General features: G+C 41.1%; 2 protein-coding genes across 7 annotated transcripts in view; one reads left to right on the forward strand and one right to left on the reverse strand.

Annotated features, from left to right (window-relative positions):
- The window catches only part of LOC105483677 (vezatin, adherens junctions transmembrane protein), an 85,306-nt gene extending 83,365 nt beyond the window's left edge, over positions 1-1,941 (reverse strand). The window contains exon 1 of one of the 5 annotated variants that reach the window (XM_011744656.3): positions 1,800-1,941. In XM_011744656.3, coding sequence (XP_011742958.1) covers positions 1,800-1,835 — 36 coding nt within the window. In that variant the 5' untranslated portion in view covers positions 1,836-1,941. The remainder of the gene's footprint in view (positions 1-1,799) is intronic. The other 4 variants (XM_011744654.3, XM_011744655.3, XM_011744663.3 and 1 more) reach the window with 4 other exon arrangements.
- Positions 1,942-2,218: 277 nt separating this feature from the next.
- LOC105483682 (FYVE, RhoGEF and PH domain containing 6) overlaps positions 2,219-27,020 on the forward strand; it is a 132,768-nt gene continuing 107,966 nt past the window's right edge. The window contains exons 1-2 of one of the 2 annotated variants that reach the window (XM_011744666.2): positions 2,219-2,461; positions 8,457-10,884. In XM_011744666.2, the coding sequence (XP_011742968.2) occupies positions 2,446-2,461; positions 8,457-10,884 (2,444 nt within the window). In that variant the 5' untranslated portion in view covers positions 2,219-2,445. The remainder of the gene's footprint in view (positions 2,462-8,456; positions 10,885-27,020) is intronic. The other variant, XR_988481.2, reaches the window with a different exon arrangement.

Below are 27,020 nucleotides of genomic sequence, written 5' to 3' on the forward strand. Positions count from 1 at the left end.
ATTCTTTGACCCACTAGTTCTACTTCTAAATATTATTCTGAAGAAAATCAGAGTTGTAGTTAAAGATGGGCTTATATCACTGTTGATTACAATGGTATTTTGAAAAATAAAGGTTATATTATGATACACATGAGGGGATATTAATGTTTTCAAAGAATGATGAATGGGAAAAGATTCACGATAAAGTGAAAAATATATACAAAATTCTATGTGGTATACCTTTTGTTCTAAAAAATATCACACACATATTGTGTCTTAATATAGAGGCTAAAACATTACACACACATAAACACACATTTACATACAAATAAAGTCTATAAGAACACATACCATATTGTTAATAGTGACCATCTTTGGGTGGTGGGATAATGGGTGATTTTAACTTGGGGGTTTATTTTCTATAATAAAATGTTCCTTGAGCATATATTACTATTACATTCAGAAGTCAAAAATAATGGATTAAAAAAAGACATCCATCAGTTACCCTTACTCTAGAAATCTATTTCTCTCTCCTTCAGCTACCACATTCAATCTATAAACATTGAATCGATTTTAACTAACAAGTGTCTGTCCAAGCCATTATTCCATTACGTCTCTCATTTCCAAAATTCAGGCCCTTGTCTTCCCTAATGAACGCCTCATATCTAGACTCTTCATTTCGGTAAAATGGCCACATTTTCCATTGCTTCTAAATTGCAGCCACATCAAGCCACTTTACATAGCCACCCTCCACACCCCGCCCCCTAAAAATGCACGCCAGGTACTTTCACACTTCCCAAGCTTGGCATACTCAGTTCTCTTTCCCTGTAATACATTTTCCCCTGTCGGTTTTTCTAATCCAATTCATAGTTAAAGATTCACCTCGGATATCGCGTACTGGGTGTAGCCTTTGGGAGGCCGCAAGAACAGAAACGGATCCTTCAATGATGGTTTGTACATATTTCAACATTTAACATTCTGTCCTGTCAGTGCCTCGCTCTCTCGCTGTATGGCATGGGTCACTCCATTTTTAAATTTTCTTAAAATCTAGTTGGATGAATGAAAGTAAAGCGTATACATGCAATACACGTATGTACAGGGGTGCGAGTTTTGACCTGTGTCTGATGGAAAAAATGGCATCAAAAACATTCGCCCGATTTTTTTCATTCAAGATGGCAGAGAACGTCTTAAAATAGTCCCACACAAAAGCACTCACATCTAGAGCCTCGAGTCAGAAGAACTGGCTACACCTAGCGCAACAGCAAAGGACAAAAGAATCGAATCTAGATGCTGAGACGCCCCGGCCCTAACCACCCACAGTAGGTCCCACATAAAGACTTGAAACCTTGTTAGAAAACCGACACCTGCTGCCTTCATTCCGAGGGCCACGCCTTGACGGTGAACAGTGACCTGAAGCATTTCTAGATACTGACCCAAAAAAATCGCGGATGGAAAAGGAGGCTAAGTTGTGACTATCTAAAACGCACCATTCGGCCCCGCCCCAGCCGGGCGCAGTCTCCGCGCGGCACATCCATTCCTAGGAAGGAAGAGACACCGCTCCAGCCCAGGGCCTGGCAACCGGGCACCGTCTGGGAATTCTGGGCGGGCCCGAGATACAGGCCGGCCACGGACAGGGCGCCTCTGGTTACACCTGTCAGGCGACGACGGACACTAGGCCCTGAAATCGCTGGGGTTCGGTAGTCGAGGCCAGCTGGAGCGCGTCACCGGATCCCTAGCCCCGGGAACGCCTTGCCTCCTCGCTTTCCGTCTCGTCCTTCTCAAACAAAGGCAATGCACACCCACCGCCATTTTCCCCTTACCTCAAAAACCACCTCTTCGTCAAACTCCGGTGTCATCCTTCTCCGCCATGCCACCCGCCTCAGCACGATGGGAAATGAAGGCGGGAGAACCCGCGGCACGGAGCTCCAGCTCCTGCTCGTCTCGTGGGTCTAGAAAACTACAATTCCCAACATGCCTCGCCGCCGACGCCCACTTTTCGAGCCCGCTTATTGGAGAAGAGCGTGAGCGTGTGAGCGAGAGAGGTGGGAGCGAGCGGAATCTCGAGCCTTCCGATTGGAGGAGACTAGGGCTTTTGTCTGCCTTTTACGGCCGCGACTAGCAGGGGGCGCCCGCAGCACTGCTGATTTTTGGAGCCCGAGAAGGGCACGCGCCAGTGGAGACGAAGTGAGCACTGCTCGTGCCCGCGCCTGGCCGTCCGCCTGGAGCTCTACGGGGCGGCGCTCGTGCTCGCCCGCCCGCCCCCGGCGGCTCGCGCCCGGGAGCGCTGCAGGGTCGCTGGAGCCGGCCGCATCCTTTGTGTGGCGCTCAGGCTGCGCCGCGGGGCGGCGGGACGGAATGTGGGCGCTGTGGGGGCTTTTCTCTTCTGCCCAAACTGTGGAAACAATGGACTGAAAGGGGAACATGGATTGAGGGGCCGAGCGGGGAAGCGAGCTGCACTGGGGAATCATGACTTCAGCAGCCGGTAAGTGAAGGCGCTCGCGCTGCCGCTGGAAAGTTTGTGGCGAGCGCTGCTAGGCTTGGGCTCGCGAGCAACTTTCTCCGCTGGGATGGGCGAGTTGTGTTTCCCGTACCTTTGCCGAGCACCTCGGCAAGCTCGGAGCTAATGGGGTTCGCTCCCGGATTTCTCGTCTTTTCCTGCCCAGAGGTGGTGTTTGGAAACCCGGGATTTCTCGGGACCTCCCTTCCAAGGGGGATTCTGCTGGGGGCTCTGCACCAGGTGAAACGCGATGTGTGAAGGGCGTTCGCTCATCTCTCCAGCAGCGCGAGGACTTCGCCTTTGCATGTGAAAATAGTGTAGATTCCCAACTTAATAAATCAGTTATTATAGGCAAAGGCAGTGTTCTCAGCGTGTTGAATTTGGCCACTAAGTGAGTCGCTTTCAACCTTGTATCTGCTGGTAAACCTTTTACCCATTTTAAAGAGGCGTAGACATTGTCATCTTCTGGTGATTTTACCTCTGTTACCTGAGAAGCAGAGGAGTTGAGATTGTTGAGTTTTGTTTTTTTTGTTGTTGTTTGTTTGTTTGCTTGTCTGCACCGAATTACAGATACTTTGTTTGTTTCTACCTGATTAGGGTAAACAAAGCTTTATTTTCTGTCTGCCTCCCATAGTTCTTTCCCCTTGATCAAAATGACAAAGCCTCTATCTTTGTGTGGATTTTCAGCAATTCTAGACGTTGTGTTTCTGAACATTCTTAAGGAACAATTTCTGTTTTACAAAATAATTACCAAAGTGGTGTTACGATCACTTTATAAGTACATAGGTTAATTTTTAAACCAGAACTTATGTATTAAGTAGAGTGTTATGGATTCTTTTACGTTTTTGTCCACGTTGAAACAAACTTTCGTTAGAAATTTTATAGTGAAATAGTTTAAAGCTTCCTCTCAAAGTTACTTCTAGAATCAGAACTTAAGTATCAGATTAAATTTTCATTGCTTTTCTTGGCATTTGTTTAAAATTCTTGCAACTTGAAACTGTCAAACAGCACTCAAATGTTCGGATTTGTATTATTTCTAAAGCCTAGATATATTGTAATGCAATACGCATTGCTCCGTGTGCTCAGATTACAACAAACGAAACAAGAAGTTAGCCAATAGGAGAAGAAAGCAAGAAGTAGGTGTTGGGTGGGTCTTTCCTTTTTGATGTTATATGCATATATATGAGATATCTTTATAAACTCTCTTTTCTTTACCAAAGGGAGGCTTTACACTTACATAAGGTAAATTATTTTCATCCTAAATTTCTGTGCCTTACCTTCGTTCAAGAAATTGATTTAAATTAAAAGTAGTTGGAAATTTTAAAATCCTTCCAGCCAGTTTTAGTTCTTTCCTTTTTGGAGGTGTCAAATGTATTTAAAATAACCGTATCTTATATGTATCAGTTTTCAGTTCCAGTCTTAACAGTTTATAAGGAACAGGCACAGAAGCATGTAATTTGACATTTATGTAAACCCGATTTCCAGGGCCCAGACTGGAAGTTCATGATTCTTGCATTTGAATTATCCTAAAATAATGCAAGCTATTTTTGTATTTTATCAACTTTACAATTAAATAAATCCACAGAAATTTTTGTGGTGTTTAAAGTGGGACACTTCCTGTGTCTAGCAGAGTTGGTTGGTTTTTAGCATGGCTGGCTGAGAAGCATCAACTACTTTTTTGCTCACCCATCTGTTGGATTTATTATAATTCTTTCTGGTGTCTAGATGGGGAATATGGAAGAGAACTGGAGTTTTATTTCTGCCCATTCTTATATGTATACATAGTTCTTACAAGCTGATTATGGTGCTTTTTGAGAACAATAGTCAAATTCATTGAAACGTTTAGGAAGGTTATTTGAAGTTAAGGGAGGGGATTTTTGTTTTTGAATCTAATCTGTGGTATTTGGAAGGGTTGGTTTAAGAAAATAAAAGGGATGTTGTAGAACATCTAGGTTATATATATCCAGCAGAAAAGCTTGCTTTGTTTTTCTGCGTCTATAAAAGAATCTGCCCTTGGTGGATATTTCAGAATTATTTTAAGCTGTATATGAAAAAGGAGAGGCTGGGTGCGGTGGCTCACGCCTGTAATCCCATCACTTTGGGAGGCCAAGGCGGGCAGATCACTTGAGGTCAGGAGTTTGAGACCAGCCTGGCCAACGTGGCAAAACCCTGTCTCTACTAAAAATACAAAAATTAGCCAGGTGTGGTGGGATGCGCCTGTAGATGAAAATTGCTTGAGTCCGGGAGGCAGAGGTTGTGGTGAGCAGAGATCGAGCCACTGCACTCTAGCCTGGGTGACAGAGCAAGACTGTGTCTCAAAAAAATAAAGAAAAAAGGAGAGAGAATTATAGGTATATATAGGTATATATTTTGTGTCCTTTTGAACATGTACAGGTCACTGTCTCATTGTCTGTGCTTTGCATTTTGGCTGGTCCAGTAGCCAGAGAGTGTACACGTGAACCACAGCCATCTGTGTGTAACAGATGACGAATATGTTTGTAATAGTTAGTAAAATGGTACTAGTGCTTTACTTTCTTACCTTATATTTCCCTGGAGCCAAACAGCTGTGTAAATAAAAGATTTGCTGCTTTGCTCTAAGAAGCTTTGGGTCTGACTGTTGATACAGTATTAAGATCCAAAGGTGCTGGATTTGTTGCCAAACGTCATGCACTTATTTCAAGAGTTTGACTTTGGAGCAGACCATAATATAATGGCTTATTATTTTTTGAGTTGTGTTTCTTCCAAAATAGAGCCATGAAAAAAAAAATAATGAAGCATTTTGGATATTGCTATACCAGTGACTTAGTTGAACACTTGTTGCCATTAATAATTAAGGAATTATTCCATAATCCTGTTGAAATTGATTCCTGCTAACTTTTCAAAATATTATTCTACATTAAAATGGATGTACGTTTTTGAATGTGGTTATTTTTAGAGAAGAAATTTTCTGTTATGGAGACATATTAAAGAGTATGTATATGTGGCAGCTGTGATTATTCCCAGGCCCTGTTGTTAGCACTGGGATACATCAGTGAATGAGACAAAGTGCCTGCCCTTCTGGAGCTTTCGTCTTACGCTGAACACAGACAAAGGTGCACTGAAAAAACATGAACGCAGGAGAAAGAGGCCATAGTACATAAGGTTCTCCTGAAATAAGCATTTCAGAAGTTGTCATCTCAGATTCCTATGGGCTTTAGAGGCCTGTTCAACTCCCCCATTTATAAGGAAGGAAAGTGAGGCAGCCAGGTCTGCACAAGGCCCACAGTTAGGTTAGCCAGCTCCCTGAGTTATGTCTTTGACTTCCTTCAATACACAGTTAACTAACAGTGGCAAGCCCAAGTTCACAGTTATTAATTGAATTCAGTGAGTAGGCGTTGAGGGCTTTATGTACATGATAGGGCTTTGCTATATTTATTGGGAATCAACTCCAGCTCATACGTAGTTAATTGAATTTCTGTGACACTAGAACAGGAATTTATATCTCTTGGAAGCAGATTTGTGTACAAAACACATTTTTTAAAAAGAGTAAAATTGGTGCCAGAGATTTTTATAAAATGATACTTAAATGACCCTGAAGTTTCTGACAAGGTTCTAAGATTTAGAAAGTAAAAGATTAATTTGATGAGATGAAGTTTTCTTCCAACTGTGGTAAAATAGCACATAAGATAAATTTACCATCTTACTCATTTTTAAATGTATAGTTCAGAAGTGTTAAGTACATTCACATTGTACAGCCAATCTCAAGAACTCTTTATTTTACGAAACTATTTTTTTGTTTTTCCATGGAGACAGGGTCTTACTGTGTTGCCCAGGCTGGTCTTCAATTCCTGAGCTCAAGCAATCCTCCCACCTTGGCCTCCTAAGGTGCTGGGATTACAGGCATGAGCCACTGTGCCAGGCTGTCAAAACTAATTTTTAAAAAATTCTTTTAAAAATCCAGAGGTAGGATGTTTTGATAATGGTTACAGAAATGAAATCAACTTGACAATCTGTCAGTTTTTATTGAGTAAGATGGGCAGTTGGGAAGAGACCTAAGGCATTCATACTTTCTTTTAAGACTTGAGTTAATAAATGGAGGGTTTAATTTAATAGACGTTTACAGCTAGGTTTCTCACTAGGATTTGAAGGGTTTTTCAGTTCTTTTCTGCCTAAAAAAAACCTCAGACAAAATTAACTATGCTTATTGAACGGTTAACTGAAATTATGTAATATAGGAATTTGTATTATTTTGAAAATAATTCTTTTTTTATTGATGATGACATTATACCTAGAAATTGAGTGAGCAGACATGTATCATCATATAATCTTTATTGCACACACAGAAGTAGAGATTTAGGGAATTCTTCCTTGGTTGGTAAAGGAAATAGAGCACCCTACTCCTCTTTTTTTTAAAAAAACTCAGTTCCGTGTAATAGCTTCCCAAGTGTCGTGACTAATTTCCTTTGTTCAAAAGGAAATCATCACCAAATGAAATATCAGAGCTCCTGTCTAGTCAAGTAATTAAACAATGTCCAGCAGTCCTTTGCAGCAGATATTTTGAAAAGTTTTTTCAGTAAATTAAAGTTTTATTAAGTGTTAGATCCTGTCAAAGGAACAAATATAAACGTAAAAGATAAAATATTTTTTATCTCATGTCTCCTTGGGGAAATATGGTCAATAATATGACAGTGAAGGTGGAAGAACGTAAAGGAACTTACAGATATACAGGCTTTATCTTTTCACGTTATAGGTCTTTTGTGTAAAGCTTTTATTAAGTTCCTATAGTATACGAGCAGATCTGTACCGATGCAGCATTGTATAATAGGTGTTAGTTAAAAACCTTATATATAATGTTGAGGAAGAATTGCTAGACTAGAAATTGTGGTTATCTTTTAAATGTACTAGAACAGTGGATGTTAATGAGGAATAAACAACATAATCACCTGTGGAACTTAAAAGATGTACAGATGTCCCTAGAAACTCTAACTGGTTCACTCTGGGGTAGGGCCTAGACATGTGACTTTTTAAAGAATAGAGCTCGGTGAAGGAATATAATGAAAATTCTCAGCCAATTACTCTTGCAGAAAGAAATACCAGGTTTATTATGAGCCTTAAATAATACCAAAGAATTAATTTTCTGTTTTTAAGTTTATAAAATTTCTGATTTCTGTCTTCCTTTTTAAAGATTGTTTTGGGGTTCTATCTATTGTGGACAGATCATTGATAAAAGGCATTTATGCAACTCAATTATATTATCCTTGAGATAGAAGACTACTACTGCTTATTCACATGAGAATTTTAAAAAGTTGCATCCTACATTTAACTGAGGCAAATTCAACTTTCAGCACTTGGCAAATGAATTGAAGAACTACTATGTGGGTCCCAAACTGAAGTCAATTATTTCGTTTATTGTCAATGAAAGATATGATGGGCTGGGCACGGTGGCTCATGCCTATGATCCCAGCACTTTGGGAGGCCGAGTGGGTGGATCACGAGGTCAGGAGTTCGAGACCAGTCTGATCAACATGGTGAAACCCTGTCTCTACTAAAAATACAAAACTTAGCCGGATGTGGTGGCGCACACTTGTAATCCCAGCCACTGAGGAGGCTGAGGCAGGAGAATCACTTGAACACGGGAGGCAGAGGTTGCAGTGAGCCGAGATTGCGCCACTGCTCTCCAGCCTGGGCAACAGAGTGCCAGACTCCATCTCAAAAAAAAAAAGAAGAGAAAAAAAAAAGAAAGATATGGTAACCAGTTCCAAAGTTGGAGAAACAAACCATATTGGATTTATTTAAAAATGTACAATAGACCCAAAGCTATGTATGGAATTGAAGGACAATTTAAGGAATTTTCAGGAGTAATATTGATACTATATAGCGTAATATACTCAGTAAAAGGCAAGGTCATATTGGTAAAAGTAAAAAATGCTATCAAATTTAATCATGTATCATTTTGTGCTTTGGTTGTTTTGACATCAAATTATTATTTTTTCCTTTCTAGAGATGAAGAAGCCACCAGTGGCCCCCAAGCCCAAGTTTGTTGTGGCAAATAATAAGCCAACTCCACCTCCTATTGCACCTAAACCCGACATTGTGATTTCTAGTGTTCCACAGTCAACAAAGAAAATGAAACCAGCAATAGCCCCAAAACCAAAAGTCCTGAAGAGCTCACCTGTTCGAGACATTGGGCAGTCGCCATCAAGGAAAATCATGTTGAACCTGGAAGGGCATAAACAGGAATTAGCTGAAAGCACTGACAACTTTAATTGTAAATATGAAGGCGATCAGAGCAGTGATTATATTTCACCAGTGTGTTCCTGCAGTTCTGAGTGTATCCATAAGATGGGCCATAGAGAGAATTTGTGTGTAAAGCAGCTTGTTTTAGAGCCCCTGGAAATGAATGAAAATTTAGAAAATAGTAAAATTGATGAGACTTTGACTATACAAACTAGGAGTAAATGTGATTTGTATGGCGAAAAAGCCAAGAACCAGGGTGGGGTTGTTTTAAAGGCAAGCATTTTAGAAGAGAAGCTCAAAGATGCCTTAATACACCGAATACCACCTTTTATTTCTGCACAGAAGCACAGGTCCACAGACAGCCCAGAAATGAATGGTGGCTGTAATTCAGATGGACAATTCAGAATTGAGTTTACAGATTTGTCACCTTCCCCATCCAGCTTTGAAAAAGTTCCTGATCATCACAGTTGCCACTTACAGCTTCCTAGTGATGAATGTGAAAATTTTGAAACTTGCCAGGATGACAGTGAAAAAAGCAATAATTGCTTTCAGTCATCTGAACTAGAGGCTCTGGAAAATGGGAAAAGGAGTACTTTTATATCTTCAGATGAAGTTAGTAAGAAATCAATAGTCAAAGACCTTGGTCCCTTAGAAATTCATTTACTACCATATACCCCAAAATTTCCAACTCCCAAGCCCAGAAAGACACGAACTGCTCGTCTGTTACGCCAGAAGTGTGTAGATACTCCTAGTGAAAGCACTGAAGAACCAGGGAATTCAGACAGTAGCTCTTCCTGTCTTACTGAAAATGGTTTGAAAATGAATAAAATCAGTGTTCTTCATCAGAATGTTTTGTGTAAGCAGGAGCAGGTGGATACAGTGAAGCTGGGAAATAAAAGTGAATTGAATATGGAATCCAACAGTGACGCACAGGACTTAGTCAATTCACAGAAAGTCATGTGTCATGAAATATCTTCCTTTGAAAAGATGGCACCTTCTTTTGATACAGACTCTAATTTGAGTTCTGACAGCACAACTGTAGATGGTTCTAGTATGTCGCTTGCTGTGGACGAAGGGACCGGTTTTATAAGATGTAGTACTTTATCTATGAGCCTGCCTAAGCAGCTCAAATTAACTTGCAATGAACATTTGCAATCTGAGAGAAACCTGGGAGTTTCTGCCCCTCAGATGCAAAAGGAATCTGTTATAAAAGAGGAAAATTCCCTACGAATTGTCCCCAAAAAACCTCAAAGACACAGCTTGCCTGCTACAGGAGTGCTTAAAAAGGCTGCCTCCGAGGAGCTTGTGGAAAAAAGTTCTTATCCTTCAAGTGAAGAAAAAAGTTCAGAGAAGGGCCTAGAAAGGAATCACCTTCAGCATTTGTGTGCCCAAAACCGTGGTGTGTCATCCTCCTCTGATATGCCTAAACGGGCTTCAGAAAAGCCAGTGTGGAAGTTACCTCATCCTATATTACCCTTTTCAGGGAACCCAGAATCCTTAAAGTCTGTCACCTTATCGTCAAACAGTGAGCCTTCAACAGCCCTAACCAAGCCTAGAGCAAAATCGTTATCTGCTGTGGATGTGGAAAAGTGCACTAAGCCTTGCAAAGACTCTGCAAAGAAAAACTCTTTTAAAAAGTTGCTCAACATGAAACTGTCCATCTGTTTCATGAAGAGTGACTTTCAAAAATTTTGGTCCAAGAGTAGCCAACTTGGAGATACCACCACAGGCCACCTCTCCAGTGGGGAGCAGAAGGGGATTGAAAGTGATTGGCAAGGCTTGTTGGTAGGAGAGGAGAAGAGAAGTAAGCCCATCAAGGCATATTCCACAGAAAACTATAGCCTGGAATCTCAAAAGAAGAGGAAGAAGTCCCGGGGCCAGACCAGTGCAGCTAATGGTCTGAGAGCTGAGTCTTTGGATGACCAAATGCTCTCCCGGGAGTCATCGTCTCAGGCACCTTACAAGTCTGTTACAAGCCTCTGTGCACCGGAGTATGAAAATATACGCCATTATGAGGAAATACCAGAGTATGAGAACTTACCGTTTATTATGGCTATACAGAAAACTCGAGAGTTGGAATGGCAGAATTCCAGCAGCGTGGAGGACACAGATGCAAATGTGTATGAGGTAGAAGAGCCGTATGAAGCTCCAGATGGCCAGCTGCAACTTGGACCTAGACATCAGCATTCCAGGTAACAGGTGCCAGACAGACACTTTTGCATGCATCATTGCAATTAACCTTCAACAGCCTGGTGAGTTTGATATGCAGGGGGAAAAAAACACGTAGTTGAAGGAATAGTTTAGAAAATGTGTATTAAATTATTCTCAAGTGCAGCCTCCTTTTAGCATACAGTTGGAATGGATATTTGCAAATACAAGCTTGAAGTAGTTAATTTATTTTAGTAGCCGATTCAAAGAATTTGAACCAGTGGCAATGTAAGGTGCTACAAGGAAGGCGTGGAAGAGAGAGGTCCTGGGCCTCCAGGCACCAGCTCAGAAGTCATAGCAGGAAACCTGGGGCAGGAAATTGGCCAATTCAATGACATTTATTTGCTAGGTGTAAGAAATCTGAAGTTACTGAAATATGCAGGCATTTACATGTGGTGCCCTTATCGGGTGAAACCTCCAAATTTTTAGAAGTTCACCACTTTTTGAAGATTGGTCGTTTTACCTGTTGATGCCTAATTGTCACCTCCAGTGGATATAGGAAAAATGCAGGAAACACGTAACTACTCTTTATTTCTCACTTTTAAAATAATTTAATTAATTATTATTATTATTTTTTGAGATGGGGTCTTACTCTGTCACCCAAGCTGGAATGCAGTGGTATGATCATGGCTCACTGCAGCCTCGACCCCCCATGCTCGAGCAGTCCTCCCATCTCAGCCTCCTTGAGTAGCTGGAACTATAGGTGCACGCCACCATGCCTGAATAATTTCTGTGTTTTTTGTAGAGACAACGTTTTGCCATCATGCCCAGGCTGGTCTTGAACTCCTGGGGTCAAGCAGTGCTCCTGCCTTTGCCTCCCAAAGTGTTGGGATCACAGGCATGAGTCACTGCACTGCACCTATTTCTCACTTTTGTATGTGCACTTCCTACCTGTGGAATACCTACTTCATCCCTCTTATTAAAGTCGTGCCCATCCTTGATGATACAGCCCCTCAGTCTTTGGCTTCATGAAGCTTCTACAATTACCTAGTCAGAAGTGTTTACTTCCTATTGTGACCACCCAGTTATGTTGTGATATCCTTTCATCTCAGGCTGTCTTAGTGTATAACTGTTTATTGGCATGTCTGATTGTTCTGTATTTGGTTTTAAGCTCCATGAAGAGTTCTAGGCATCTCTTTGTCCTGGATAAAACCAAGCAAGAGGCCTAGTAGAATCAGTAGATGTTGATTGGGTCTAAGGAGAATGAATGAAAATAGGCCAAGGGAGCAACCACTGCAGCGGCTTCCTTCTCCCTTCTCTCTCCATAGTCGCATAGGGAGCTTTTCCATTGTATTTCTAATATTTGTGTTTAACAAAAAAGCACATGGACCCTTTTGGAAATCTCTAGATTATTCTTAGTCCGCTAACTTCAGGTCTTTGAAATTCAAGTCTTAAAATGTGACTTTGTAGAAAATACTTGACATATAGTGGGGGGTATTAGTGCGTTCTCACGCTGCTAATAAAAACATACCGAAGATTGGGTAATTTATAAGGAAAGAGGTTTAATTGATTAACAGTTCAGCATGGCTGGGGAGGCCTCAGGAAACTTAACAGTCATGGAGGAAAGGGAAGCAAACACGTGCTTCTTTACATGGGAACAACAAGGAGAAGGGCAGAACGAAAGATTGAAAAGCCCCTTATAGAACCATCAGATCTTGTGAGAACTCACTCACCATCTCGAGAACAGCAGCCTGGGGGAACCGCCCCCATGATTCAGTTACCTCCCACTGAGTCCTTCCCATGACACATAGGGATTATGGGGACTACAATTCAAGATGAAATTTGGATGGGGGCACAGCCAAAGCATATCATGGAGGCTCAAAAAAAAAAAAAAAAGCAGCATTGTTGGGTGAATTGAATAAGTAAAATTGTCGAGCAAGTCAGCGTACCAAGTAAAGTAAATTATTTTAAGTTCCTTTAACTGTCAGATATTCTCATAGCATTTTTCTTTACTCATAGTCAGTCTTTCCTGCCCTTCCTCCTTTTGCATAAAAAAGGCTACTTTCCTCCCTTGCCTAATTTTCTCACAGCCAGCTGCATTCTGTTTTCATATTTCTGCTTCCTAAATATTAGTACCTAGGCAAAAAGCTCCTTCCTTGACATAAATACTTATTTTTCATTTTTTTTTTTTTTCCTCTTTGGAGAGAGGGTCCCACTCTGTCTCCCAGGGTGGAGTACAGTGGTACAGTCAAGGCTTACTGCAGCCTGGAACTCCTGGGCTCAAGTGATACCCAACCCCCTTCAGCCTCCCAAGTAGCTGGGACCACAGGTGCATACCACCACACCCAGCTAATTTTTATTTTTTATTTTTTGTAGAGCTAAGATCTCCCTGTATTGCCCAGGCTGGTCTCGAACTCCTGTGCTCAAGTAATCCTCCCATCCCAGCCTCCCAAAGTGCTGGGATTACAGGCATGAGCCACCATTCCTGGTTCTTGGCATAAATATTTCAAATTGTCTGTTTTCAGGATTGCTTTTCTCTGTAGAACCATTTTATTGGTAGTATCCTTTTTTTTTAAACATGCTTTTCCATATTTGTTTTGTGTGTTATAAGTTTGATTGACTTCTTCACAATATACTATATCCTTGCCTAAGATAAATTTTTTTCTTTTTGAGTCACTTTATTTGTAAATGAGTACAATTTTTTCTTGAAATTGGAGGTTTGGCCATTGGGGTGTGTTTTCTGTTGGCCATCAGGTTTAAACCCTAAGAGCTTGCCATTATCTCTGCCAATCCTGGAACTTGTTTTTTATCTGGTATGCTTCTTAGGTTGTTAGGGCTCTGCTGCTTGACTGGGTGGAAGCTGGTAAGAAGGGGTTAATGCACGCAGCCAGCCAGTAGCATAAGGAGAGTTCTTTCTGGAGGCCACAGGAAACCAAGGTCGGCTTTGGACAGGTTACAGGCCTTCAAGTAGGGCAGCCTGGTAAAGGCTGGGTGAGCTCTGCTTTTGAATTTCGCTTTCCAAGGAGACTTTTGTTTAGGCCTGGAGCAGGGAGCCTGCAACAGGCTTGAGACTACTAAAATGTGCCAGAGGAATCAAAAGCCCTGAGTCATAGGGTCAGAATCACAGTATTGCCTGGGAGGTTGTTCCTCTTGTAAACAACATTGAATAGAGGAGAAAAGAAATTCAAGCCTTCCTGAGGAGGACACCTTGACACCCTGAGATCAAATAAATGAACAGTGAGGCATACATTTCAGGTGAGCTCAAAGGGTCCTGTTTGGTAATCTGGCTGTTGAAAATACAGACCTGTGCCTTAGAATAATTAATTCAAAATCCAGTACATTGACTGGGGTTCTAAAATGATAAGAAACAATGCAAATGAACTCTGCTTAAGATTTTTCTGCTGGGGTCATCATAAGGGTGTCACAGTTTCTCAACCTTCAGGGAAGAAAGTCTGGGTCAGGGCTCTAATTCACTGAATCATGAATTTTATAGACTCTACACATGTGACTAACCAAATTCTGGTTAGTAAACAGATTTTTGACAAGCTTGGTATAGCCCATAGGGTCGCTTTCTTTAGAATATGGGTGTTTTGTAAGTCCAGTGCTTACCATTTACTTTTTTTTTTTTTTTTTTTTTTGAGACAGGGTCATGCTCTGTTGCCCAGGCTGGAGTACAGTGGCACAATCACTGCTCACTGTAGCCTTGGCATTAAGTGATCCTCCCATCTCAGCCTCTCAGGTAGCTGGGACCACAGGCATGTGTCACCACGCCCATCTAATTTTTGTATTTTTTGTAGAGATGGGGTTTCACCTTGTTGCCCAGGCTGGTCTCGAACTCTTGGTCTCAAGAGATCCTCCTGCCTCAGCCTCCCAAAGTGCTGAAATTATAGGCGTGAGCCACCATGCCTAGCCAACATTTACAAAACAACATGTTTACAATTTATCAGGAAGTAATTGTAGGCAGTCCCCAATTCCTAATAGGACTGTGTTCTAAAAGTTCATGATAATTTGGAACTCAGAGTGTATTTCCCAAAGAAACAGTTTTGAAATGGTGGTAAAGTCCTCAGTTTAGTCCCCTGGTTATATTAACCATTACTGGCCTATCTTCCCCTCCACTCCTCTCCCTACCCCAGCCCAAGGGAGGTGAATTCTCTCTGTGTGTGGGTGGGTGTGTGCGCGTGCGTGCACGTATGTCCCTGTGATGCAAGCTGGGGCTGAGGTGGTAGCCAGGGTGGGGTTAAGCACCTGGGCTCTCAGAGGAGCAAATCTACAAGGCCTGAGGCCCCAGGGTTTGTGGGAAGGATGAGATGACTAAAGAAGAATGAGGAAACTGGGGGCTGGGTGAGCTGTGTGGAAGACCGATAAGGAGTGATAAGGGGGAAGGGTGGGGTAGTGGCTGGGAATTAGTAGGGAGTGGGCTTCTTTACCTCCTTTTCTCCTTATTCCAATCCCTTCCTTCTTTCCCTCCCCATTCTCCTTTGCTAACTGCATCATTTGGCTAATTTGAGTTTCTGATGCCTGGCAAAGAGAGTAGAAGAAACCGGAGGAGGAGACTGGATGGGGGCGTAAGGAGTGGCACTGGGAAACCCCAGAGGAGAAAGGACGAACAGCCAAAGCTGAAGATGAAGGAGACTGGAAGGGAAGTTCCCATGGCTGGAGAAACCATAGCTTTAGGTGTTCCATATAGGTCATCATTTAGTCACCGCTCTGGGTTCTCAGAGGCAGTTTTGTCGATAGTGCAACTGGGAGCCACTCGGGATTGTTCTGACATTTTGGGGTTATAATTGAGACATCTTCCTTGAAATGTTTTAGATAGAATAAATATTAAACAGCCAGCAGTCAAAGGATCTTTCTATCTTATTGATACTCAGGTGATGGGTACCCATTTACTACTATTTTTATTTAAGAAGTTTGATGTTCAGAGAGAAGTTCCTGAAATTTGAGCCTTTGAGCCTTTGTCTGTAACCCTTATTTTAAAGGGTTATGGACAAATCAACAAAATAATCGTGTCCAAATGTTGGAATTTTCTCCTTGAAATTGAGGCAGATTTCTTGATTCTATAAAGAAAAATTTCCCTGGAAACATTCCAAGTTTTTCCTTTGTTTCAGTTTGTTCTTATTATAAACATTTCAAAGAAAAAGTATGATAATTGGGTTTTCCTAGGCAACCTAGCAAACCCTCGATTTATTTATTTCACAGATACCGACCATATGTCAAGCATTGTACTTTCAAAGGTGAAAAGTGATCCTACTCCCAAGGAGCTTCTGCCCAGTGAGGTGACAGAAGTTTATAATACACGGTTTTACTAATTAGTTGTCTTTTTCTTAGTTGTACCTGAATAGGGTATTAAAGAAAACATCACCTACATGGCAACACTTGAACCGAGTCTTTTTTAAGTGGGCATGATTCAATCTGGTGTTTAGGAGGTTTTTTTTTTAATGTTGGTGAGAACAGTTTTAGCGGTGCTGTTGGAGAAGGAGCCAGATTGCAAACTGGGACTGAGAAGAGAGGAAGTGGAATCAGAAATGTGGATTGTTGTCCCTTGAAACTCTTCCCAGAAGTGCCTGTCATTTGACAGGTTTGGATTTATCTTTTGGTCTTCAAGCACCAGAATTCAAAGTAGATTGAACTTCAAAATTATTTCTTTTAAATGAATCAATATACTCTCATCTCTGATGAAAGAAAATACTAGGTTTTTGTTTCTCCCCATTTTAAATTTGAGACTGGTCTTGAAGAGCTGCTGAATGACATTACAAGTCCTGTTACGGGATTTTCATTGTAAATCAGGAGACCTAGTCTAGAAGACCTCTCTCTGGTTACATTTACCACCTCGTGGTATTGTTGGATTTCAATATAAGGCTTAGAGTATACTCTAACAGCCTATGAACATTTCCATGTCGTAGCACAGATGAGATTACGCACAGTTAGAGGGTGGGGGTTGGTACTGATAATCAACAGCAGCCCTTTCCTGTAAGTTATTTTCAGAGACAGCTCAGGAAATATAAAAAATCTGTATGCCTCTTTAACTTTGTGTTTCTTGTGTTAGAATCGGAGCCACACAGTTCTGGCAAATCTGTTTGTTTGCATACTTACCCTGCATTTGAAATTGCAGCAGAAGCATTGGGTTTTCTTTCTTGGCAATAAAGCTCTTCTTTTTTCCTTTTAATAAGGAATTAGGGGCCAGGCGTGGTGGCTTATGCCTGTAATCTCAGCACTTCAGGAGGCTGAGGCAGGAGGATTGCTCGAGCCCAGGAGTTCAAGACCAGCCTGGGCAACATGGTGAGACCCTATCTCTATGGAAAAAAAAAAAAGAAACAAAAAAAAATTTTTTTAAAGGAATTAGGAATAAGTATTATGAAGAGTATTAATTAATATTAGGAATTAAATTGCAGTGCTTTGTCCAGCTGTATTACTTTGGTCTCATTTCCTGCCAAAGCAGATAAATGATATTTTATCTATATGCTTTTTTTTTTGGGAAATGGAGTCTTACTCTGTCACCCAGGCTGGTGTGCAGTGGGGCTGTCTTGGCTCATTGCAGCCTCTGCCTCCTGGGTTCAAGAGATTCTCCTGCCTCAGCCTCCTGAGTAGCTGGGATTACAGACACTGCCACTATGCCCAGCTAATTCTTTTGTACTTTGAATAGAGATGGGGTTTCACCATGTTGGCCAGGCTGGTCTTGAACTTCTGACCTCAAGTGATCAGCCCACCTCAGCCTCCCAAAGTGTTGGGATTACAGGTATGAATCACCGCGACCAGCGCATGTGTATGCTTTTGTATGGTAGATTGTCACTCTACACTTTTAGAGGCATATTTTTAGTCAGAGATAGAAGAAAAAAATATAGACTACAAAAATGTACAGAAGAAGAAGAATGTGTGTGTGTGTGTGTATGTGTGTGTGTGTTTGTTTCTGTCCTGCTTAGTAAAACAGTTTTTTGAGATAGCTGAAATTTGCACACTTTGGGAGAATAAAAGGTTGCATTATTATTTTTAGAGCTAACTAGTTTTCCGTTGCCATATTTTCATCAAGTTCTTGAATAATAAAAATCTAAAAATCTTAAATTTAGCCAAGGATATGATTATTTTTGTTTTTATAAAATTTGAGTTAGTTGGATCAGTGAGACAAATATTGCTTTGTAAAGTGAATTTCTGACCTAGGTCCTAGAGAAAAGTCCCCAGTGTAAATCTTTGGGGGAAGGGCAGAAGTGGTGAGGGGGAAAAGGAGGGCCCACTATGTTCTCCTAAGCATTTGCACTTCTTGTAATGACCTGATATATAAAGGTAATCAGACAGTCATCCTGCAGTCAGTGAATGGGTGAAACCTTGCAGTAGGGTGTTTGGAAATCAGAATGCATTTTTGCAGTAGTCATAACTGAGTGCGAGTGACTTTCCCAGCCCACCTGCAAGAACATATTTAGCTTCTAATATATGAAAAATGTGATAGAAAGTAATAGGAAATGAGACTGTGGCAGTAATAAAACAGCAGTGAAGTTAAATAAATGGCTTTTGTGACTCTTGCTCATATGATGGTGCTTTCAAGAAGGGAAAGGTTAGTGTGTTGAGGAGGGAAATAGCAAGGGGGAAGGGAACAGGATGAAGAGGTGGAGATGAACTTTTATCTCCCTCATCTTCCAGGTGGTTCAGGGGAATTCCAAATCTGGGCTTGTGTCTTTATGGAAGGCAATGAGTATGTTCATATTTCACAGATTCATTAAGTAATGCCTGTGCTTGTATATTACATTTGATAGCTTTTTATGTTCTTCTAGACATTTTTAAAGAATTCATTATCTATTCCTGGAATCGCATAGATAAATTTGGTCTTCAGGGAAGCCCTTTGGATTAAAAAAAAAAAAAAAGCAGACTAGACATGTTTATATCAGCCTATTTATTTTAATACTTTCTTGAAACTATGTTAGGTACAGAGAACAGTTCGTGTTATAGCACATTTGGGTGTGGGTAGCTACAAAGAAGTACTGGCCTTTTTTAATGCTGAGTGTCTTAAGTTCAGGAATGGAACTGCCTCGTTTCTTCTGGGTGGTATGGAAAAACTACTTTGGTGGTTTAGACTGCTTCTGGTAATTGTGTTTGTGGATCTCTGGAGAAAAAAGAAAGTGTATTTGTAAGTAGTTTTGACAGCAGGCAGAGATAATCTACCATTGGAGCAATAAAAATAGGAGTGGCCAAGTAGACTATCAGTGGAGTAAACATGATGATTGTATTTCTGGGAAGAACAGCTATCTTCTTTCAGTTTTCGTTCCCAGGTTTCTCAGCCCTTCTTGTTTGCATTTATTATAGGCCCCTCTTTTTGTTCCATATAAGCATGAATTGGAGTAAGGTTGCTATGTTACCCTTTTATATGCAAAGGAATTGAGTTATGGTGTTTAAGTGATTTCATGAAAAATGAACAGTGATGGAAATGCGATAGTTAGTGGTTCTGAGCCCTCATCTTCAAGGGTCTGTTTACCAGACTCTCCCATTTATCAAAGTATTTTGGTTTCTGATGCAGGAAAGGTGAAATAATAAACACTGAACAAAGAAAACCAGTTTCCCCCTAATGTTTCCATAAAAATAAAAAGGAAAACAAACACATTTAGGCTTTTTATGTTTGAAATGGTGTAACTGCTTGTTCTTTTAGCTCCTGTGGATTCAGTCGAAGGCTTCATGTTTTACTTAGATCATTTATTTTTTGAAGTCAGTTTTTCTTGATAACATTTGTAACAGTTGACATACTTTGGCATATGTTAGTATCGTATGAAACATTAGAAGTTAAAGAGTTGATATGGTTTTTAATAAACTTAGAATAGCCTGTTTTGTCTTGTTTTATATCTGACAAGCAGTTCTGATTTTTTGAATTGTTTGCCAACTGTAATTTTAAGTCCAACAAAGTCGACAAAATGTATAAAGAAGGAATAATTTGTAGCTTATCCCCACCTTCCCTAACTTTCTTTTGGTCTTTTGATGTATCCCACAGTCTCAAGTAGAGAGAGATTTCAATGTAGAAGTGTAGCTTTTTGTAATCCCAGAATTTCGAGAGGCCCAGGCGGGCAGATCTATTGAGATCAGGAGTTCGAGACTAGCCTGGCCAACGTGGTGAAACCCCGTCTCTATTAAAAATACAAAAATTAGCTGGGTGTTGTGGCACGTGCCTGTAGTCCCAGCTACTCAGGAGGCTGAGGCAGGAGAATTGCTTGAACATGGGAAACGGAGGCTACAGTGAGCTAAGATTGAGCCAGCCTGGGCAACAGAGCAAGACTCCATCTCAACAACAAAAAAAAAGGGGGGGAGCTTTTCCACTACTTAATTTTTCTTTCCATAGCTCCTCTAAAAACATGCAGATAAAGCACAGTCCATCTCTACTGCCCTTCTTACTGGGGAGAAAGGCAGGGATAGATAATTAAATCATTTACAAGTCCAGGTATGATTTGCTTGATAACGAAAGTTTCTGAAATCTTAGTCTTTTAGAAGTCTGGGGGTAAGAAAAAAGTAAATAAGGATTTTTTTTTTTTTTTAAATAATCAAGTGGTTTGAAAAAACTTAGAAATTAAAATATGTCTGTTAATGATTTTAAGTTAAATGTAGTCTTAGAATCATTAAAGTTTAGAACTAAAGGAATGATTATAAATCATGCAGTCCACTGTCTTCACTCACTGGTGCAACCAAAGCCCAGAAAGACTTGTTGACTTTGCCCACACCACAGCAATGAGAAATTCCAAAACCAGAGCTCCAGCCTGGAACTTCTAATGCTGGGGTGGAAGCATTGTAGAGCAAGTGAGCAAAATTTAGAAGACAAAAGTGATCTTAGTTGTTGCAGAAAGGTTCAGGTTTACTTGCATCATTGCCCTTTTTTCTCCTTTTATAACAGTATTGTTACTGCTGTCAGGAAGGAGGCCCCACACACAGATGCATATGAACACAGAATTATATGGCTATTTTTAAAATGGTGATTTCAGCAAGGTGAATATTCAAACTAGGCAGAAACTTTCAGCAAACAAATAATCTGATGCTACTAATACATGTTAACAAAACTTTCTTCCCCCAAACTGACTCCCCATCAATCCAGTTTTTTCTCTACCTTACCAAAAGTCTATAAACCAGAGAAGATGAAGGATTAGAAGTGCCGTTCACATAAATAGCATGAATTTTAGGCTTAATAGTAATCGTGGATGGGCGCGGTGGCTCACGTCTGTAACCCCAGCACTTTGGGAGGCCGAGGCGGGTGGATCACGAGGTCAGGAGATCGAGACCATCCTGGCTAACATGGTGAAACCCCGTCTCTAGTAAAAATACAAAAAATTAGATGGGCGTGGTGGTGGGCGCCTGTAGTCCCAGCTACTGGGGAGGCTGAGGCAGGAGAAGGGCGTGAACCCGGGAGGCGGAGCTTGCAGTGAGCCAAGATTGCGCCACTGCACTCCAGCCTGGGTGACCGAGCGAGACTCTGTCTCAAAAAAAAGAAAAAAAAAAAGTAATGGCTTGAATTTACTCAAGATTTCCGATATGCCAGCATTATGCTAGGAGCTCTTGCACGTATCATTTCGTCCCTTTTATCCTTTAAGATAGATATTATTGTTTTCTTTTACAGATGAGGAGACTGAGCCTTAATGAGGTTAAATAACTTGCTCAAGGGCACAGAGCTAATGTGTAGATAAACTGAAGTATGGAACTAAGTTTTCTGATCCTGAGGCATACTGACATTTAATCAGAACATGTTGATGTTGTGCTTTGCTGTGAGCCATGGTTTCACTATTATTTTATTTTTTATTAGTAATATTGGTAGAGGTCTGTGAATCTTCTACCCAAGGGACCACAATGGACAAAATATTTCTGTCCTTAATTTGTTCACTATTTAGAGGGAAAACACAGAGACACCTGCAGTGATATAAATAGAAATTAATGGGCATTTTTAGAGACCCCAGATTTTTCATGCAAGAAGAGCTTGTTGATTGGAAAGCTTTTATGGTTAGGTAATAGGTGTTTCAAAGGTTGGAAACTGAATTCATTACGTCATATTTGCATTTAGTCCAGTGGGTGGTGGCTGCTATTCAAAGCAAGTTAAATATGGTTCCTGTCATTTACTAGTTACATGTGGATGTTAATTGCATGGAAAGGATTATGCATGTCTCATATTTCCCCACTGATTTACATGAGAGTTGCTTTTTTAAACCTGTTATCCCTGTTCCTCATTTTGTTCTCTCTGTGACGTACATTCCGACATCTAAAGCACTTTTATTTAATAATTGTTATTTATGGGTCCCCAAAGTAAATATTTCGTAAGGCTAAAATGCTTTTTATAATAAGATAATACCCTTATTAACTTAAGGAAAAAATAGATTTAAATGAATGGTAGGGGTATATTTCCCCCAAAAGATGCAGGTGATATGTTCCCTCTAATTAGTTGAAGATTTCTTAGAGGAGGAAGGCTTTCTGGAGCCTTTTGGGGTTCTTTTTGTTTGTTTGTTTTTATTTTTTAGAGACAGTCTTGCTCTGTTGCCCAGGCTGTAGTGCAGTGGCATGATGTCACTTCAACCTCTACCTTCCAGGTTCGAGCGATTCTTCTGCCTCAGCCTTCTGAGTAGCTGGGATTATAGGTGCGCACCATCACAGCAGGCTAATTTTTATATTTTTAGTAGAGACGGAGTTTTACCACGTTGGCTAGGTTGGTCTCAAACTCCTGACGTCAAGTGATCCACCCACTTCGGCCTCCCAAAGTGCTGGGATTATAGGCATGAGCTGCCGCGCCCAGCCTGAGTATTTTGAATTGTGAGAGGGTATGACCTGGATACTGGATGATGGAGCATGTTCAGTCTGGCTATAAATTGAGAGAAGTTCTTAGGCAAACCACTGCTAGCATTACTGGAACTACTGACGCAGGTTATAGTCATTGACCCTGTCTTCCCAAAAGGCTTGCTGAATCTGCTTCCAAGGTAAAACGGATTGCGATGCCTCTTTGTGACTTTTTAATTTGTCGTCCGGCTGGGTATGGTAGCTTATGCCTGTAATCCCAGCACTTTGGGAGGCCGAGGCAGGAGGATCTCTTGGATTGAGGCAGGAGTTTGAGACCAGCCTAGGCAATATAGTGAGACCCTGTCTCTACAAAAAATTTAAAAATTAGCCAGGCATGGTGGCATGTACCTGTAGTCCCAGCTACTTGGGAGGCTGCGGTGGGAAGATCACCCAAGTCTGGGAGGCGGAAGTTGCAGTGAGCCTAGATTGCACCACTGCACTGCAACCTGGATGACAGAGCAAGAACCTGTTTCAAAAAAAAAAAGAAAAAAACTGGATATTTATTAATACTGTCTATGCTGAACTGAATTTGGTTTTCTTAAGTGAATAAATGCTGTAGTCATAGTATAGAAAGCATGTTTAAATTCATTCTGGCCAGGTGCGGTGGCTCACACCTGTAATCCCAGCGCTTTGGGAGGCCAAGGCGGGCGGATCAAGAGGTCAGGAGTTTGAGGCCAGCCTGGCCAACATAGTGAAACCCCGTCTCTACTAAAAATACAAAAAATTAGCTGAGCATCGTGGTGAGCGCCTGTAATCCCAGCACTTTGGGAGGCCATGGTGGGAGAATCACTTGAGTCCAGGAGTTCAAGACCAGCCTGGGCAACATAGCGAGGCCCTGTTTCTAAATAAATAAATAATAACTTCCTTCTATGCACAACCTGCTGTTACTGTACTAATTATGTAACAGGCTTCTGTAGAGCCAAACTGATTTAAAAAAACTGTACTTGACTGTTAAAGGTAGATTAAAAAATATATGAAATTACTCAAACTGTTTTTTTTTTTTTTTGAGACAGAGTCTTGCTCTGTCACACAGGCTGGAGTGCAGCAGCGTGATCTCAAGCTCACTGCAACCTCCACCTCCCAGGTTCAAGCGATTATCCTGCTTCAGCCTCCCAAGTAGCTGATTACGGATGTGCACCACCGCGCCTGCCTAATTATTGTGTATTTGGTAGAAACGGGGTTTGGCCATATTGGCCAGGTTGGTCTTGAACTCCTGACCTCAGGTAATCTGCCTGCCTCTGCCTCCCAAAGTGCTGGGATTACCGGCATGAGCCACCGTGCCCGGCCCTTTCAAACTGTATTTTATTTAAAATATCCTATAATTCTAACTTTGTAATGAATTTGTGATTTTTTTCCCCTCAAATTAATTTAAATTAAAGTCTACCCACAAATAGCTACACAGTTGGCCTGGTTGCCAGGACATTTTGTTATCAAAGGGAATATAAGTATTGGCTTTCAGTTTTTAGTCTACAGGTGTAGATACATGTCAGTTTCACTGCTTTACATGACTTGTTTCCTGCCTTTCCCTGTGTTTTATGCTAAAACAGAGGATGGACAAGGGATAGTGGTATGATGCTGCTCTGAAGGCTTTTGTTATAGAGCCTGGTGAAGTCCTGTGGCCTCAATCTGCCATTATTCTTTGCCTGAGATTCCTACCTAATGACAGTTGACTGCAGAGGTCTCTTCTTCTCATGTAAACTTAGTGACATTTTACCTGCTAGAGGGGATGTTGTCAGGTGATTTTAGTCTCTTGTAGCTAATCAGGTGCTTCAGAGAGATTTGGATTGTTAGAAATTATTTCTTAGAATTTATATGGCATTTTAAATATAGAATTTATAGCAAAATATAGATTTTACTTTTATAGAAGTCAGTAAACTTCATGTCCCCTCAGGAAAACCAGCAAACAAATAAATTACCTCCGATTATGTCCTTATCTGAGGCTGCTCTCAGCATTTGGAAGTAGAAGTGAAAAAACAGCATAGAAATTAAGGATAGTTCCTACCCACAAATAATTTGCAATCTGGTTTATTACTGTTTTTAATTGAAATGTTTATCGATATAACTGTAGATTCACATGTAGCAAAGAAACAATACAGAGAGAAACTAGTATACTTCAGCTAGTTTCCCTTAATGGTAACATTTTGTAGAACTGTAGTAAAGAATCACAACTGGTATATTAACATTGACAGAATCCACACTGATCTTTCGATTTCCCCAGTTTTACTTTTACTCACTTGTGTATTTATTTCTATATTATTTTATTAGATGTGTAAGTTTACATCTCCATCTTCACCATTCCATCACCACCAGGACCCCTCTTGTCCTTTTATACCCACACCCGCCCCCCTCCTACCTCTTCCCTTCAACCCCTGGCAACTACTAGTCTATTTCAGATATTTTTGTTGTTTAAAAAGTTTATATAAGGCCGGGCATGGTGCCCCTGGCCTGTAATCCCAGCACTTTGGGAAGCTGAGGTGGGCAGATCACCTGAGGTAGGAGTTCAAGACCAGCCTGACCAACATGGAGAAACTCCGTCTCTACTAAAAATATAAAATTAGCCAGGCATGGTGGGACATGCCTGTAATCTCAGCTACTCAGGAGGTTGAGGCAGGAGAATCGCTTGAACCTGGAAGGCGGAGGTTGCAGTGAGCTGAGATCACGCCACTACACTCCAGCCTGGGCAACAAGAGCGAAACTCCGTCTCAAAAAAAAAAAAAGTTATCTAAAATGGAATCACAGCCAGGCGCAGTGGCTCATGCCTGTAACCCCAGCACTTCGAGAGGCCAAGGAAGGAATATCATTTGAGCCCAGGAGTTCAAAACCAACCTGGGCAACTTGGTGAGACTCCATCTCTACAAAAATTTAAAAACATGTGATGGTACATGCCTGTAGTCCTAGCTACTTGGGAGTCTGAGGCAGGAAGATCACTTGAGCCCAGGAGGTCAAGGCTTCAGTGAGCTGTAATCACACTACTGCATTCTAGCGTGGGTGACAGAGTGAGACCCTGTCTCCAAAAAAATAAAAATAAAATATAAAATAATAAAGTAGAAAATAAAATGTAAAATAAAATAATAAAAATCTAGAATCATATAGCATGTAGCCTTTTGGAATTGGCACTTAAAAAAATTTCAGCATGGGCCGGGCATGGTGGCTCATGCCTATAATCCCAACACTTTGGGAGGCTGAGACAGGCGGATCACCTGGGGTCCAGAGTTTGAGACCAGCCTGGCCAACATGGTGAAACCCTGTCTCTACTAAAAATACAAAAATTAGCTGGGTATGGTGGTGCATGCTTATAGTCCCAGCTACTTGGGAGGCTGAGGCAGGAGAATTGCTTGAACCCAGGAGGCCGAGGTTGCAGTGAGCCAAGATCACACCACTGCACTCCAGCCTGGGCAACAGAGCGAGACACCATCTCAAAAAAAAAAAAAAAAATAGAAGAATTAACCAGGCGTGGTGGTGGGTGCCTGTAATTCCAGCTACTCAGGAGGCTGAGGCAGGAGAATTACGTGAACCCGGGAGGCAGAGGTTGCAGTGAACTGAGATCATGCCATTGCACTCCAGCCTGGGTGACAAAAGTGAAACTCCACCTCAAAAAAAAAAAAAGAAAAAGAAAAAAAGAAATTCCGCATGATTTTCTGTAGAACCATCCAACTTGTGTATGCCAATAGCTTTTTCTTTTTTAAAGCTAAGTATTAATAGTATTTCAGTTAAAGGACATTTGGGCCATTTCCACCATTTGGCTTTTACAAATAAATCTGTCATGAACATTCATATTCAGGTTTTTGTGTGAATATATTTTCATTTCTCTGGAATAAATGCCCAAAAGTGCAATTGGGAGTTGTGTGGGAATTACACGTTTAGTTTTATAAGAAGCTGCTAAACTGTTTTCCAGAGTAGCTGTACCATTTTGCTTTCCTACCAGCGAGTGATCCAGTGTCTGTACACCTCGCCAGCACTTGGTGGTTGTCACTGTGTTTTATTTTAGCAGTGCTGGCGGTGTGCAGTAATATCACATTATGGCAGTCTGCCTTCCCAGTCTGATCATCTTATTGCCCATCGACACAAAACTGACCACATTCTACATTTCAAAACATGCTCTTCTCTCATGGCTTTGTTCCACTACCTAAAACACCCTTTTCCCGGACAGAGACTTTTTCATCTTTCTAGACCTAATTCACATGCTACCTTTTGTGGAAATCCTCTTCCAATGTAGGAAAGGTAACAAAATACACTCCCCTCCCAGTCTACCCCATTGCTCTCCATCCACTCGTCTTGTTCTTCCTAACACTTCCTCTTCTTGTCAGTATACTATCTACTTGTTTGCTTATGTGTCTCTCCTACTAGAATACAGCCTGCATGGATGGGGGATCCTAAATTTTGTTACACTGCCTTGTCCTCA

Source organism: Macaca nemestrina, chromosome 10 (assembly GCF_043159975.1).
Source record: "Macaca nemestrina isolate mMacNem1 chromosome 10, mMacNem.hap1, whole genome shotgun sequence".
In the NCBI taxonomy this organism is placed as follows: Eukaryota; Metazoa; Chordata; class Mammalia; order Primates; family Cercopithecidae; genus Macaca; species Macaca nemestrina.